Raw genomic sequence first — 11,673 nt, forward strand, 5'->3', positions numbered from 1 at the left:
TCGCCCCCAACTTTTAAATCTAGACTTTAATCGTATATTTAACATAATATTGAGATCTGACCTGGTTCGTACGAATAAATAGTTATGAAAAATGAAAGCTACGATGAATAAATAAGGCTATCATAGGTTATCAGCAATGAATAATAAGAGTAAGAAGACACAACTTTACATAGTTTGCGTACCTTAAAAGCCCTGAAACTCGCTGTAACTCAAACTTTGCTTCAAACTTTCGCTTTGAGGTTGGAGCGAGCTGAGCCCTCAGCGTACTGAGGGAGGTCGGACCGAGCTGAACCCTCTGCGCTATAACTCAAACTTTGCTTCAAACTTTCGCTTTGAGGTCGAACCGAGCTGAGCCCTCAGCGTACTAAGGGAGGTCGGACCGAGCTAAACCCTCAGCGTATTGGGGTTCTCTTTCGCACGTAGCGAGGTCAGACCGAGCTGAACCCTCAGCGTACTAGGGTTCCTTCTCGCACATAGTGAGGTCGGAACGAGTTGAGCCCCTTAGCGTACTGAGGTTCTACTTCGCACGTAGCGAGGTCGGACTGAGCTGAAGCCCTCAGCGTACTGAGGTTCTATTTCGCACGTAGCGAGGGCCCGAGCTGAAGCCCTCAGTGTACTAAGGTTCTATTTCGCACGTAGCGAGGTCAGACCGAGCTGAAGCCCTCAACGTATTGAGGTTCTCTTTCGCACGTAGCGAGGTCGGACTGAGCTGAAGCCCTCAGCGTATTGAGGTTCTATTTCGCACGTAGCGAGGTCGGACCGAGCTGAACCCTCAGCGTACTGAGGGAGGTCGGACTAAGTTGAGGAATACCGAATTTACAATGGAGAAGAAATGATGAGAAGGTATATAAGAAAACTACCACCACCTCGTTAAAAAACCCTACGGTTACCCGGAGGGAAAAAGAGTGTGGGGATTTTATTTGAAGATATAGTTCATGCCATACAAAGGAAAATGGAAACATACTTAACTAAAATAAAATCGTAAATTCGCCGCATTCCACGTTCTTGGGATTGCAATTCCATCTAAAGTCTCCATTCGATAGGCGCCACTTGGAAGAACTTCTCGTACTCGGAAAGGGCCTACCCATTTGGGGGAAAGTTTATCCCCTGATTCTACCAGGTGTGCCCGCCTCAATACCAGGTCATTCTCTTGGAAGCTTCGGGGTACGACCTTCGTCTTGTATTTGCGTTCCATTCTTTGTTTAGTTGCTTCACCAGTGATTCTTGCTAATTCTCTAACTTCTTCTAAGACGTTGAGATTTGCTCGTATACCCTGGTCATTTTCCTCTGTTATGGACCGATGTAATCTGTGGGTAGGGTTGTTGACTTCAGTTGGTAGGAGGGCATCGGTCCTATACACTAGGCTAAAAGGTGTTTCGTGTGTCGTTGTTTGTGGAGTGGTGTGATAAGCCCATAAGATTCTTGGTACTTCTTCGGGCCACATGGATTTTGTTGTAAGGACCCGACATTTAAGAGCCCTAAGGATGACCTTGTTTGCTGCCTCAGCTTGGCCATTTGTCTGTGAGTGTTCCACATAGGAGAATTGTTGTGTGATGTCTAGCTCTCGACATAGTTCTCGCACTTGAGAGCTCGTGAATTGCGTCCCATTGTCAGAGATTATATGGCGAGGTACTCCAAATAGGCATACAATGTTCTTCCAGATGAACTTTTTCACTGTCGATGCTGAGATGGAGCTAACTGGCTTTACCTCTATCCATTTTTTCAAATACTCTATCGTCACAATTAGAAACTTTAACTGACGAGTCGCTATGGGAAACAGACCTACTATGTCTATTCCCCACGAATGGAACAGCCAAGGAGGATTTATTGAGTGCAGGACCTCTGGGGGAGCGTGATGGAGATCCACATGACGTTGGCATCGATCACAATGCTTAACATGATTTAGACAGTCGGCTTTCATTGAAGGCTAAAAATAACCAGCTCGGACAACCCTCAACATGAGGACCTGACCTCCTATGTGATTGCCACAAATGCCTTCGTGTAACTCGGTCATGATCCTCTTTGATTCCGCCAAGTCTATGCAAGTCAGGATTGACCGTGAATACCCAAAATGAAAAAGATGTCCGTCGACGAGGGTATAACGAGAAGAGTATCTCTGGATTCTCTTGGCCTCCTCTGCGTTTGCTGATAGGGTTCCATCTGCTAGATATGCTTTAAAGGGGGTCATCCATGATTCCAACGTTTCACCTACCTCAATATTCATCACAACTATTCCATCTGAAGCATCTACCCTAGGTTTTACCAAAGTTTCCTTTATGACGGACTTTTGTTGACCTGGCTTTGTGCAACTAGGTAGCTTAGATAGAAGGTCGGCACGGTTGTTATGTTGCCGAGGGACATGAACTAACTCGAAGGTAAGGAATACTTTGCTTAGAGTTTTCACATAGTCCAGATATTTCGCTAGCTGATGAAGGATTATGTTGTTCCTTTTTAAGATTGTTGAATATGGTGTGAGTTGATTAAGAAAGCTAAGTGAAATCCCCACTGGACATTAAGATAGCAAGCTATCTAGATGTGAAGGTTCCTTTCACAAAGCTCAAGAGAAGAAGATGATGGATTGATTCAAAATGAAAAGGAAATGGAAAGCACATAAACCATAGAAAACCAAGAACAATTAAAGGAAGAAGAAAACATAAAATGGAAAGGAAAGAAATGGTAAAAATGTGAGAAGCACGCCACTACAAGGCTAGGCTAGAAGCCATGACAACCTTGAAGATGAGTGGATGTGTGCCGCCACTTGCTATGCAAGATAAGGCTTAAAAGTATTCACTCCTTAGGGAGGAAACTCTCACAAATGGTTGAGACACAAGAGTGTTTTAACTTCAAAATGTTCAACCATTTTACATGTCTAGGAGCACCCCTTATATAGAAGAGTTTAGGGGCCTCTAAGTAAATAAAAGATACCTAAGGATGTCTCTACAAAAACCTAACCTTAGCTTCTAGAAACTAGGTCAAATAAGGTTACAAAAAAGAGAGACAAAAGAGTTAACTATGGTGTGTGCAAGGCTAATTTCGTTCTAGCACAAAAGGAGACAAAGAATGTGTCTCACATGTCTCCAAAATGTGGCCAAAGTGTGCTAAAAACAAAGGAGACCAAAGGTACATAGGTACACTTGTTTTATGCCTTTTACTTTATGCTTTATGCCTTTGCTTTACTCTCTCCTCCACATCATTTATGCTCCCCAATCACCATGCACCACCTAGCATTGTTTTTTTACTCATAATTAACCTACAAAGCAAATAAATATAGATTAGCATGTTGGCTTAAGTCAAGTCAACTATAGTCAACAAGTCAAACCTAGTCAAAGGTCAACAAGTCAACTAAAGTTGATTCAACTAAGTCAACTTAGGGAATCAAAAATAACAAACACAAATGAAAGGGGTGAAGGATTAGTGAACTTCCTTTCTAAACATGCTTAGTCTTATTAAGCATGTGCCTCCATCCTTGGTTGAGGTCAATCCTTCATCACTAGCTGAGGATCCTTCGTAGAGAATTCACCATTGACTTGCCTTGTGATCAGCAGGGAATGACTCCTTCCTATCAAGTGTTGGACCCCCATTTCTTTGGCTAATAGCATGCTGGCTATCAGTGCTTCATATTCAGCTTGATTGTTGCTGGCTTTGAAAGAAAACTTCAGGGACTGCTTAATAAGGACGCCTTCCGGACCTTCCAACACCACTCCAGCTCCACTTCCCCGCTGGTTAGAAGCCTCATCAACGGACAGTACCCACACTCGAGGATGATCGTTCTCACCCAATGTGACTGCCTCTCCTTTAGTCTTAGGAAGCGTGAGCTTGGCTACGAAGTCGGCCAAGACTTGAGCCTTTACAGGTCCCCGAGGTTCGTACGCAATTTCATACTCTACGAGCTCCATAGCCCACTTCACTAGTCGTCCTGTCATGTCTAATGTCTTGAGGACCTATTTCACTGGGAGGTCAGTTTTCACTTTGATACTGAAACTTTGAAAGTATGGTCTCAACTTTCTAGCAGATACAACTGGGGGTCGGCCAAGATGTCCATTGGAAATGTTGTAAGGCTTCTTCGCACTCAGATTTCCATTGGAACTTTTCATTCTTCCTTAGACATTGAAAGTAAGGACAACCTTTGTCTCAACTTCTTGATAAAAACCTGGATAAAGCCGCCATCCTCCTTATAAGTTATTGAACCTCTTTGATGGAACGAGGACTGACCATGTTTAAGATAGCCGAACATTTGTCAGGATTCGCTTCAATTCCCCATTCTATCAACATAAAGCCTAGGAACTTTCCTGCCTTTACGCCAAATACGCACTTCTTAGGATTCAATCTTAACTGATACTTGTTGATCGTTCTGAATAGCTCATCTAAATCTTGGGCATGGGTCGTATTTGAGGCCGATGTTATTACCACGTCGTCCACATATGCTTCGACAGTGCGGCCGAGTAGAGGCTGGAGGATCCTATCCATCATTCTTTGGTAGGTTGTTCCTGCATTCTTAAGGCCAAATGGCATAACTTTATAACAAAAATTTGCTTTGACTCCCATAAAAGCAGTTTTGTCCTCATCTTCAGGGTGTATTCTGATCTGGTTGTATCATGAATATGCATCCATGAAACTCAACAAACCACAACTAGAAACTCGATCCACCAGGATATCGATGTTAGGCATTGGATAAGAGTCCTTTGGACATGCTGAGTTCAAATATGTAAAGTCAACGCACATCCGCCACTTACCACTAGCTTTCTTTACCATGACTATGTTGGCAAGCCATTCTGGGTATTGAATCTCCCAAATGTGACATGTTTCCCATAATTTCCTGATCTCCTCGGTTGCTGCCTTGGACTTATCCTCATTAAGCCTTCTTCATCTCTGGATTTTTGCTTTAATCTGGGGATTAACGTTGGGACGATGACAGATCACCTCAAGGTTGATCCCTGGCATATCCTTTGCCGACCAAGCAAACGATACCAAGTTTTTCCGGAGCACCTGACATATTCCATCCTATGTCTGAAGGTCGAGGTCGGCCCCTAATTTGAGCTTCCAACCTGGGGCAATCTCGAAATTTTTAAGGTCTCTTATCGGCTGAGGGCCTTGGTGATCTTGCCGAGTTCTTGGGTCGAGCTCAGTATTGTCGCCGTTGATCCCAGAGGTCGTTGATGCTTGGGCTATACTATACATACTTTGTCGCGCTCGAAGACTGTTTTCATAGCACTTTCTGGCTATTTCTTTATTTACTCTCATCGTTACAACTTTATCATCAACCGCAAACTTCATCTTCAGGTGTGTAGTGGAGACTACAGCTCCGAGCTTATTTAGAGAAGGTCTCCCTAATAGTAAGTTGTAGGCCGAGGGAGCGTTGACCATTATATAACGGATTGTGATTGTTTTAGCATAATGTTTATCGGAAAAGGTCGTTCTTAAATCCACATGCCCCCTAACTTCTACCTGCTCGCCAGAGAAACCTACCAACACTCCGTCGTAGGGACGAAGTTGGTCACGAGAGACTTGTATCCCTACAAAGGTATCCCAAAACATCACGTCCGCCGAACTTCCCTAATCATTCAACACCCGATATATGTTCCTGCCCATCATTATTACCGATAAAACAATAGGGTTGTCTTCATGTGGGCTAATGTCTTTGAGATCTTCGTCAAAGAAAGTTAACATGGGTGAGGTGGTTTCCTGTTGCACCATACTCGTCATCATCACGCTCCTGACATAACGTTTACGGGCCAACCTTGTGGTTCCACCTCCTGCGAAACCCCTAGCGATGGTATTAAAGTCGCCTAACATGGGAATTTCATGCTGATTTTCTACCCGAGGGGGCGAACTTCGACCCATGCCATCCTTATCCCTCTTACGGTCTTCCGATCTGAGATAGTTTTGTACCAGGCCTCATCTAGGTAGATCAGCAAGTTGGCTTGTTAGTAAGAAACATCCCTCTGTGTCATGCTCATGTGTTTTGTGAAATTCACACCATTCTCGGGCGTCCTTCCCTAGCAGCCTTGTGGTTTCCTGTGGGTGAAGTAAGTGGTTGGCTACCTCCTTATCTCTTAATAGGTGAGATTTGGATTTGCTGAACTGCGGAAAGGCAGGTTTCCAGGGTCTCTTTTCAGGGGATTTAAGGGATTTGTAAGGAGCGAACTTCTGGTTAGTTCGACCACGAACAGAAGACATCTCCAACACTTGTCTTCTGGATTCCCTTTCCTTGTGGTCAGAGACAGGACGCCTTTCCTCTGATCTCCCACGTGCATTTTGCATATAAATGTCTCCTTCGTCCAAATAATATCCCCAGTAATGGTTATTCATTATGCTCTCTAACTATTTCTTATTCTTTAAGGATTAACTTCAATAGATATATACTAGGATTGGACTTGAGAGTATGATTTCTTTCTTCCAAAATTAACTACTCAAACCCAAATATAAACGTGTTCTATTTCTTGCTAAATCTAATGCAGAGAGAATGAAAAAGCCAAATCTGCTCTAAGTAGATACAATCTTAAACAGCTGGCTAACTTTTGCCGGTTGTCTATCGACTATTATTGCAATAACCCGTTATAAAAAAATGTAAGGATTAGAAAATACCAATAAAAACCATTTTCACTGTAGAATTATATTAAACTTAAGTAACTTTGTAGTAATTGGAAAAAGTTTGACTGACACCCTTTCTTTTTATACACTCGTTTAATATTATTTTAATAACTTTTTACTTCTTTTAATTGCAAACATAACTCTTGGAATTTGTAATTAAATGAAGAACACACCTCTCGGGGTTATCAACATATATTATTTTGAAAAAGTTAGATAGAGCTGTCATGTTTGAAGAATCTAGTGTGTGAGTTGTCATTGGCTTACTGCACCGCATAAACCAATCAAATGTGGCAACTCCCATTCACAATTCACGTATATAAATACAGATACCGCTGCACCATTTCTTCCACTTCATTTCTATTTCAGTTCTCATACACAGCCATGGCTAAAACTCCCAACTTTCTGCGTCTCATCGCTCTCTTCCAACTTTTCTTCATTGCACCCTCTTTCGCTCAACAATCTTTCAGGCCTAAAGCCCTCGTTGTCCCCGTTACAAAACACGCATCAACTCTCCAATACGTAACTCAAATCAACCAAAGAACTCCTCTTGTCCCATTAAACCTTGTGCTTGACATTGGAGGCCAATTCCTCTGGGTCGATTGCGACACCAGCTACATTTCCTCCACTTACCGCCCTGCACGGTGCCGCTCCGCCCAGTGCTCCCTCGCCAGATCCACCGCCTGCGGGGACTGCTTTTCCGCCCCCAGACCCGGCTGCAACAACAACACCTGCGGTCTCACGCCGGACAACACTATCACCCACACCGCTACCTCCGGCGAGCTTGCTGAAGATACCGTCTCTGTCCAATCCACCAATGGCTTCAACCCGGGACGAAACGTCACCGTTTCCCGCTTCCTCTTCTCCTGCGCCCCCAGCTTCTTACTCCAAGGACTCGCCACTGGAGTCTCCGGCATGGCCGGTCTCGGTAGGACGAAAATCGCTCTTCCCTCACAGTTCTCTTCCGCGTTTAGCTTCCACAGGAAATTCGCTGTCTGCCTCTCCTCCTCAAAAGGTGTCGCTTTCTTCGGCGACGGCCCTTACGTTCTTCTCCCCAACATCGACGCCTCTCAGTTACTCACCTTCACCCCTCTCTTGCTCAACCCCGTCAGCACCGCTTCCGCTTTCTCCCAGGGAGAACCCTCCGCCGAGTATTTCATCGGCGTCAAATCCATCAGAATCGACGGCAAAGCTGTGCGCTTTAACACGACTTTGCTATCCATAAACAAACACGACGGCGTTGGCGGAACCAAGATCAGTTCCGTTAACCCTTACACTGTGTTGGAGGCTTCGATCTTCAAAGCACTGACGGAGGCTTTTGTAAAAGCGTCAGCTGCGAGGAATATAAAAAGGGTGGTCGGTGTGGCACCGTTTGAAGTGTGTTTCAGCAATGAGAACGTGGGGGCCACGCGGTTAGGGGCGGCGGTGCCAACCATTGAGCTTGTTTTGCAGAACCAGAAGACGATTTGGAGGATTTTCGGAGCGAACTCGATGGTGAGTGTGAGCGATAAGGTGCTTTGTCTCGGGTTTGTGAATGGTGGTGAGACGCCGAGGACTTCGATTGTGATTGGTGGTTATCAACTTGAGGATAATCTCTTGCAGTTCGATCTGGCCGCTTCAAGATTGGGTTTCAGTTCCTTGCTCTTTGGAATCCGAACTACATGCGCAAACTTCAACTTTACCTCCGCTGTCTAAAAGAAACCTTTGTTTTGTATTATTATCATCGTCTCATTTTCATTCCTAATAATGTTTGCTGTGGAATTTGAGTCTGCATAGTTTCGTGTATGTAGACATCTTTAAGTTTGAACATTTTATATACATATTTTTCCACTGATTAAAGTGTGAGAAACCTTCGTCCATGCCTCTATGTTTTCTGTCTGTTTATCAGCATTCATCATACGTAGTTTTGCATTTTTTAATAACTTAATACATGTTTATAGTCTCTCTTTATCTTAATTTTTTAGATTAATAGTATTAAGTATCATTAACATCTTTTATCTGATTGGAGGTTTTTTCATAACATTTTTTTTAATATTTTTAATATTCAATTTTAGGAAAAACTAATTCAAAGTACATTTATTTTAAATAAAATAAATACAATTAAATAACTTTTTTTTAACTGATGAAAATGGAAGAATAGATTTTCACAAGATTATTTTAGATATATAATGGATTTTTCATTGAATTAATAAGTATTTGTAATCATAACTTCACTGCGAACAGGATCGGATTAATCAAGGTAATATTGAAAATCTTAAAGATTTGTGTTAAATCGATTGTGAGGTTTCTTATTTTATAGATAATTTATATAATCTCTTAAATAATAAATATTTGTAATATTCTCCAATTGGGTGTGTCAACTAACTATATTTTTGTCGTAAAAGTTGACTAAAAGCACGAATAAATTTTTTTTCTAAGACATGTATATTTATTGTTTTTAAGAATTTATTCACGTGTTGCACAAGTTTTCTACAATAGATTTTCTTTTTTGAATTTTTCGAGATCTCCGAACTAGTAAAAAAATTCAAATTCTTTTAAAGAATAAGTATACTAAAAAAATTCATATTTTTTGTTAATTTTGTTTTGAGTTTTTTTTTATAGGAAATGCTTATAAGTTTTGTTATGAAAAAAAAAATTTGCAGGAAATTGCTGTCATTTTTTTACAAAATATTTGTATAAAACACTTTTCGTAACAAATTTTGTAGGAAATACTTATAAATTTATAATTTTGTAGGAAATAATTAACATTTTTAGAAAAAATAGCATGAAAAAGATTTTTCTTGCAAATTTTTTTAACGAATTTGCAAAAACATTCTCATGTAATATGAGATGTTTTAGTAGTGTACCCGATATTATAAAAGAAATATAAGAGATAAGAAACGAGAGTGTGAAAGTGTTTTTCTTAGGAGAGTAAAGCTTTATTTCTAGGTATTTTGGAGGCTTGCAATTATCATCATTGCAGCAACGTTCCACATCTCGCGACATCAAATTTATAACTTCATGCGACTCTTGCGGCTCAAGCTCAACAACTAATTTGTACCGTTTCAAAACCACAAACTAAGACAAGAAATAGCAACGTGTGCAAGGCATGAAACTGAATCAAGGAAACGAACTCTAGGTTTACTCAATATAGTGAAGGGAGCAGAGATATATTTTGCGATACTTTGTTTTCCAACAATCCCCCATATATCGCAAAAGATAGAAAAGAAAACAAGAAAAAGTCATAGGTCTCATATAAAATGTAATGCATCAAAGTTGGTATAGCAAGCTATATGAACCAAAGATACTTGAAGTGTGTTAGCGGTTTATCAATCATAGTACACCCTCCACAATTCTTGTTATTATCGTTGTGTTGCACTTACTAGGCCATGTGCGTGCTCGATATTCATGAGTGCTCTAGATATCATACCAAGATCTCATGCAAGCAGTCCCACCTAACACTCATATATGTGATTTCATCAAGCATATGCTTCAAATCATATACCACTTGTAAAGGATATGAAAATAATTAAAAACTTTTTTTAAACTAAAATTCTTACACCACAGAATTTTAATTACAAATTTTAACATCTTAATAATGCAATCTCTAGCACTTTCTCACACATCATAAGAATGAACATAATTGATTTAAAATTAATTTAGTGTTATCAAAACTAACAAGTGACTTGTTTTTAGCCATATGAACCTTATTCATAGGACCTTCAATCACAAAGGTTGGGTTACCATCACTTGTTTGTTTACATGTGGCTTAAGTCTCGTTTCGCTCAATGTTTCTAATATCATGTTTCTTCCTAAGGGTCTAGTAAGAGGATCTGCTAGATTTCGTCTTGACTTCACATACTCAATGCAAATAGTTCCACTCTTTAGCTGCTACTTCACCAAATTATGTCTCAATTGTATATGTTTGTTCTGTCCATTATAATTCTTGTTTTTAGCTATAGTTATTAACGATTAGAAATCACAATACATTGACACAGATGGAGTTTGTTTCATTCTTAGTGGAACATTTGCTAAGAAGTTTTTCATCCACTCAACTTCACTACCAGCCATTTTGAGTGCAACAAACTCAGATTCCATTGTTGATTTTGCAATAATTATTTGGTTGGCTAATCTTCATGTAACCGCACCACCCCCCAAGTGTGAATACATAATTGTCATAACCTAAATCGCGATAGGATGACGAATATAATTTAAAAGATACAAAGGAGCCGTCATCATAGTTTATTATGAAAAACTATAGAAAACCCTTAAAAAAATAATATTCTTTGAAACCAAATTTGGGTTCGAGAGTCAGTTGCATGTGGGGAAGGTATTAGCACCCCACAACATTCGTCCTAAGACGATTCCATTTAATTAAGTGTATAAAATAAAAGTAGATTTTTAATATATTTGTTTTCCCAAAAAATCAAACAAAATAATGCATAAACAAAATAATAAACAATATACCTTTTAGGTTGAAGCATATAAATTTCCTCCTCTAATTCATCATTCAGAAAAATGATTTTAACATCCATTTGATGTATCACTAGCTTATAGATAACTATTAGAGCTAACAATACTCAAATGGAGGAAATGTCAGTCACAAAGGGAGAGGTATCAAAGTAATCTATGTTGGATGTTTAAGTAAAACTTTTTGCTACTAATATCGCCTTATATTTGTTTATGGACCCATCAAGGTGATATTTTTTTTCTTGAAGATCCACTTACAACCAAAAGGTTTTACTCCTTTAGATAAATCTACTAAGGTCCAAGTATTACTTTTCTAAATTAATTCAATTTAAGTCCTAATGACCTTGTCTGACTGTTTTTGCATCAAGAGTACTAATAGCCTTATTGGGTCATTATCAAGGAGATAAATATAAAAGTCGTCTCCAAAAGAAGTTTCCTTCCTCTATCTTTTACTTCTCAAATCCTTACACATGATATTACTTTTATTATCTATAGGTTGTTTACATGTCTCGCTAACTTCAAAGAACTTAATATGTTTAGTCTCCACTATAGTATTATGCTCAATTACATCACTTTTAAGAATAAGGAACCTATAGGCAGCACTATGTTCCGCATAGCCTAAAAAATACAATCAAA

General features: G+C 40.0%; 1 protein-coding gene across 1 annotated transcript; it reads left to right on the forward strand.

The window, feature by feature from the left end:
- Positions 1-6,790: 6,790 nt before the first annotated feature.
- LOC114190071 (basic 7S globulin-like) lies at positions 6,791-8,447 on the forward strand. The gene has a single exon (XM_028078836.1). The coding sequence runs from the start codon at positions 6,877-6,879 to the stop codon at positions 8,281-8,283; it is 1,407 nt and encodes a 468-aa protein (XP_027934637.1). The 5' UTR covers positions 6,791-6,876; the 3' UTR covers positions 8,284-8,447.
- The last annotated feature ends 3,226 nt before the right edge of the window (positions 8,448-11,673 follow it).

Source organism: Vigna unguiculata, chromosome 7 (assembly GCF_004118075.2).
Source record: "Vigna unguiculata cultivar IT97K-499-35 chromosome 7, ASM411807v1, whole genome shotgun sequence".
NCBI lineage: Eukaryota > Viridiplantae > Streptophyta > Magnoliopsida > Fabales > Fabaceae > Vigna > Vigna unguiculata.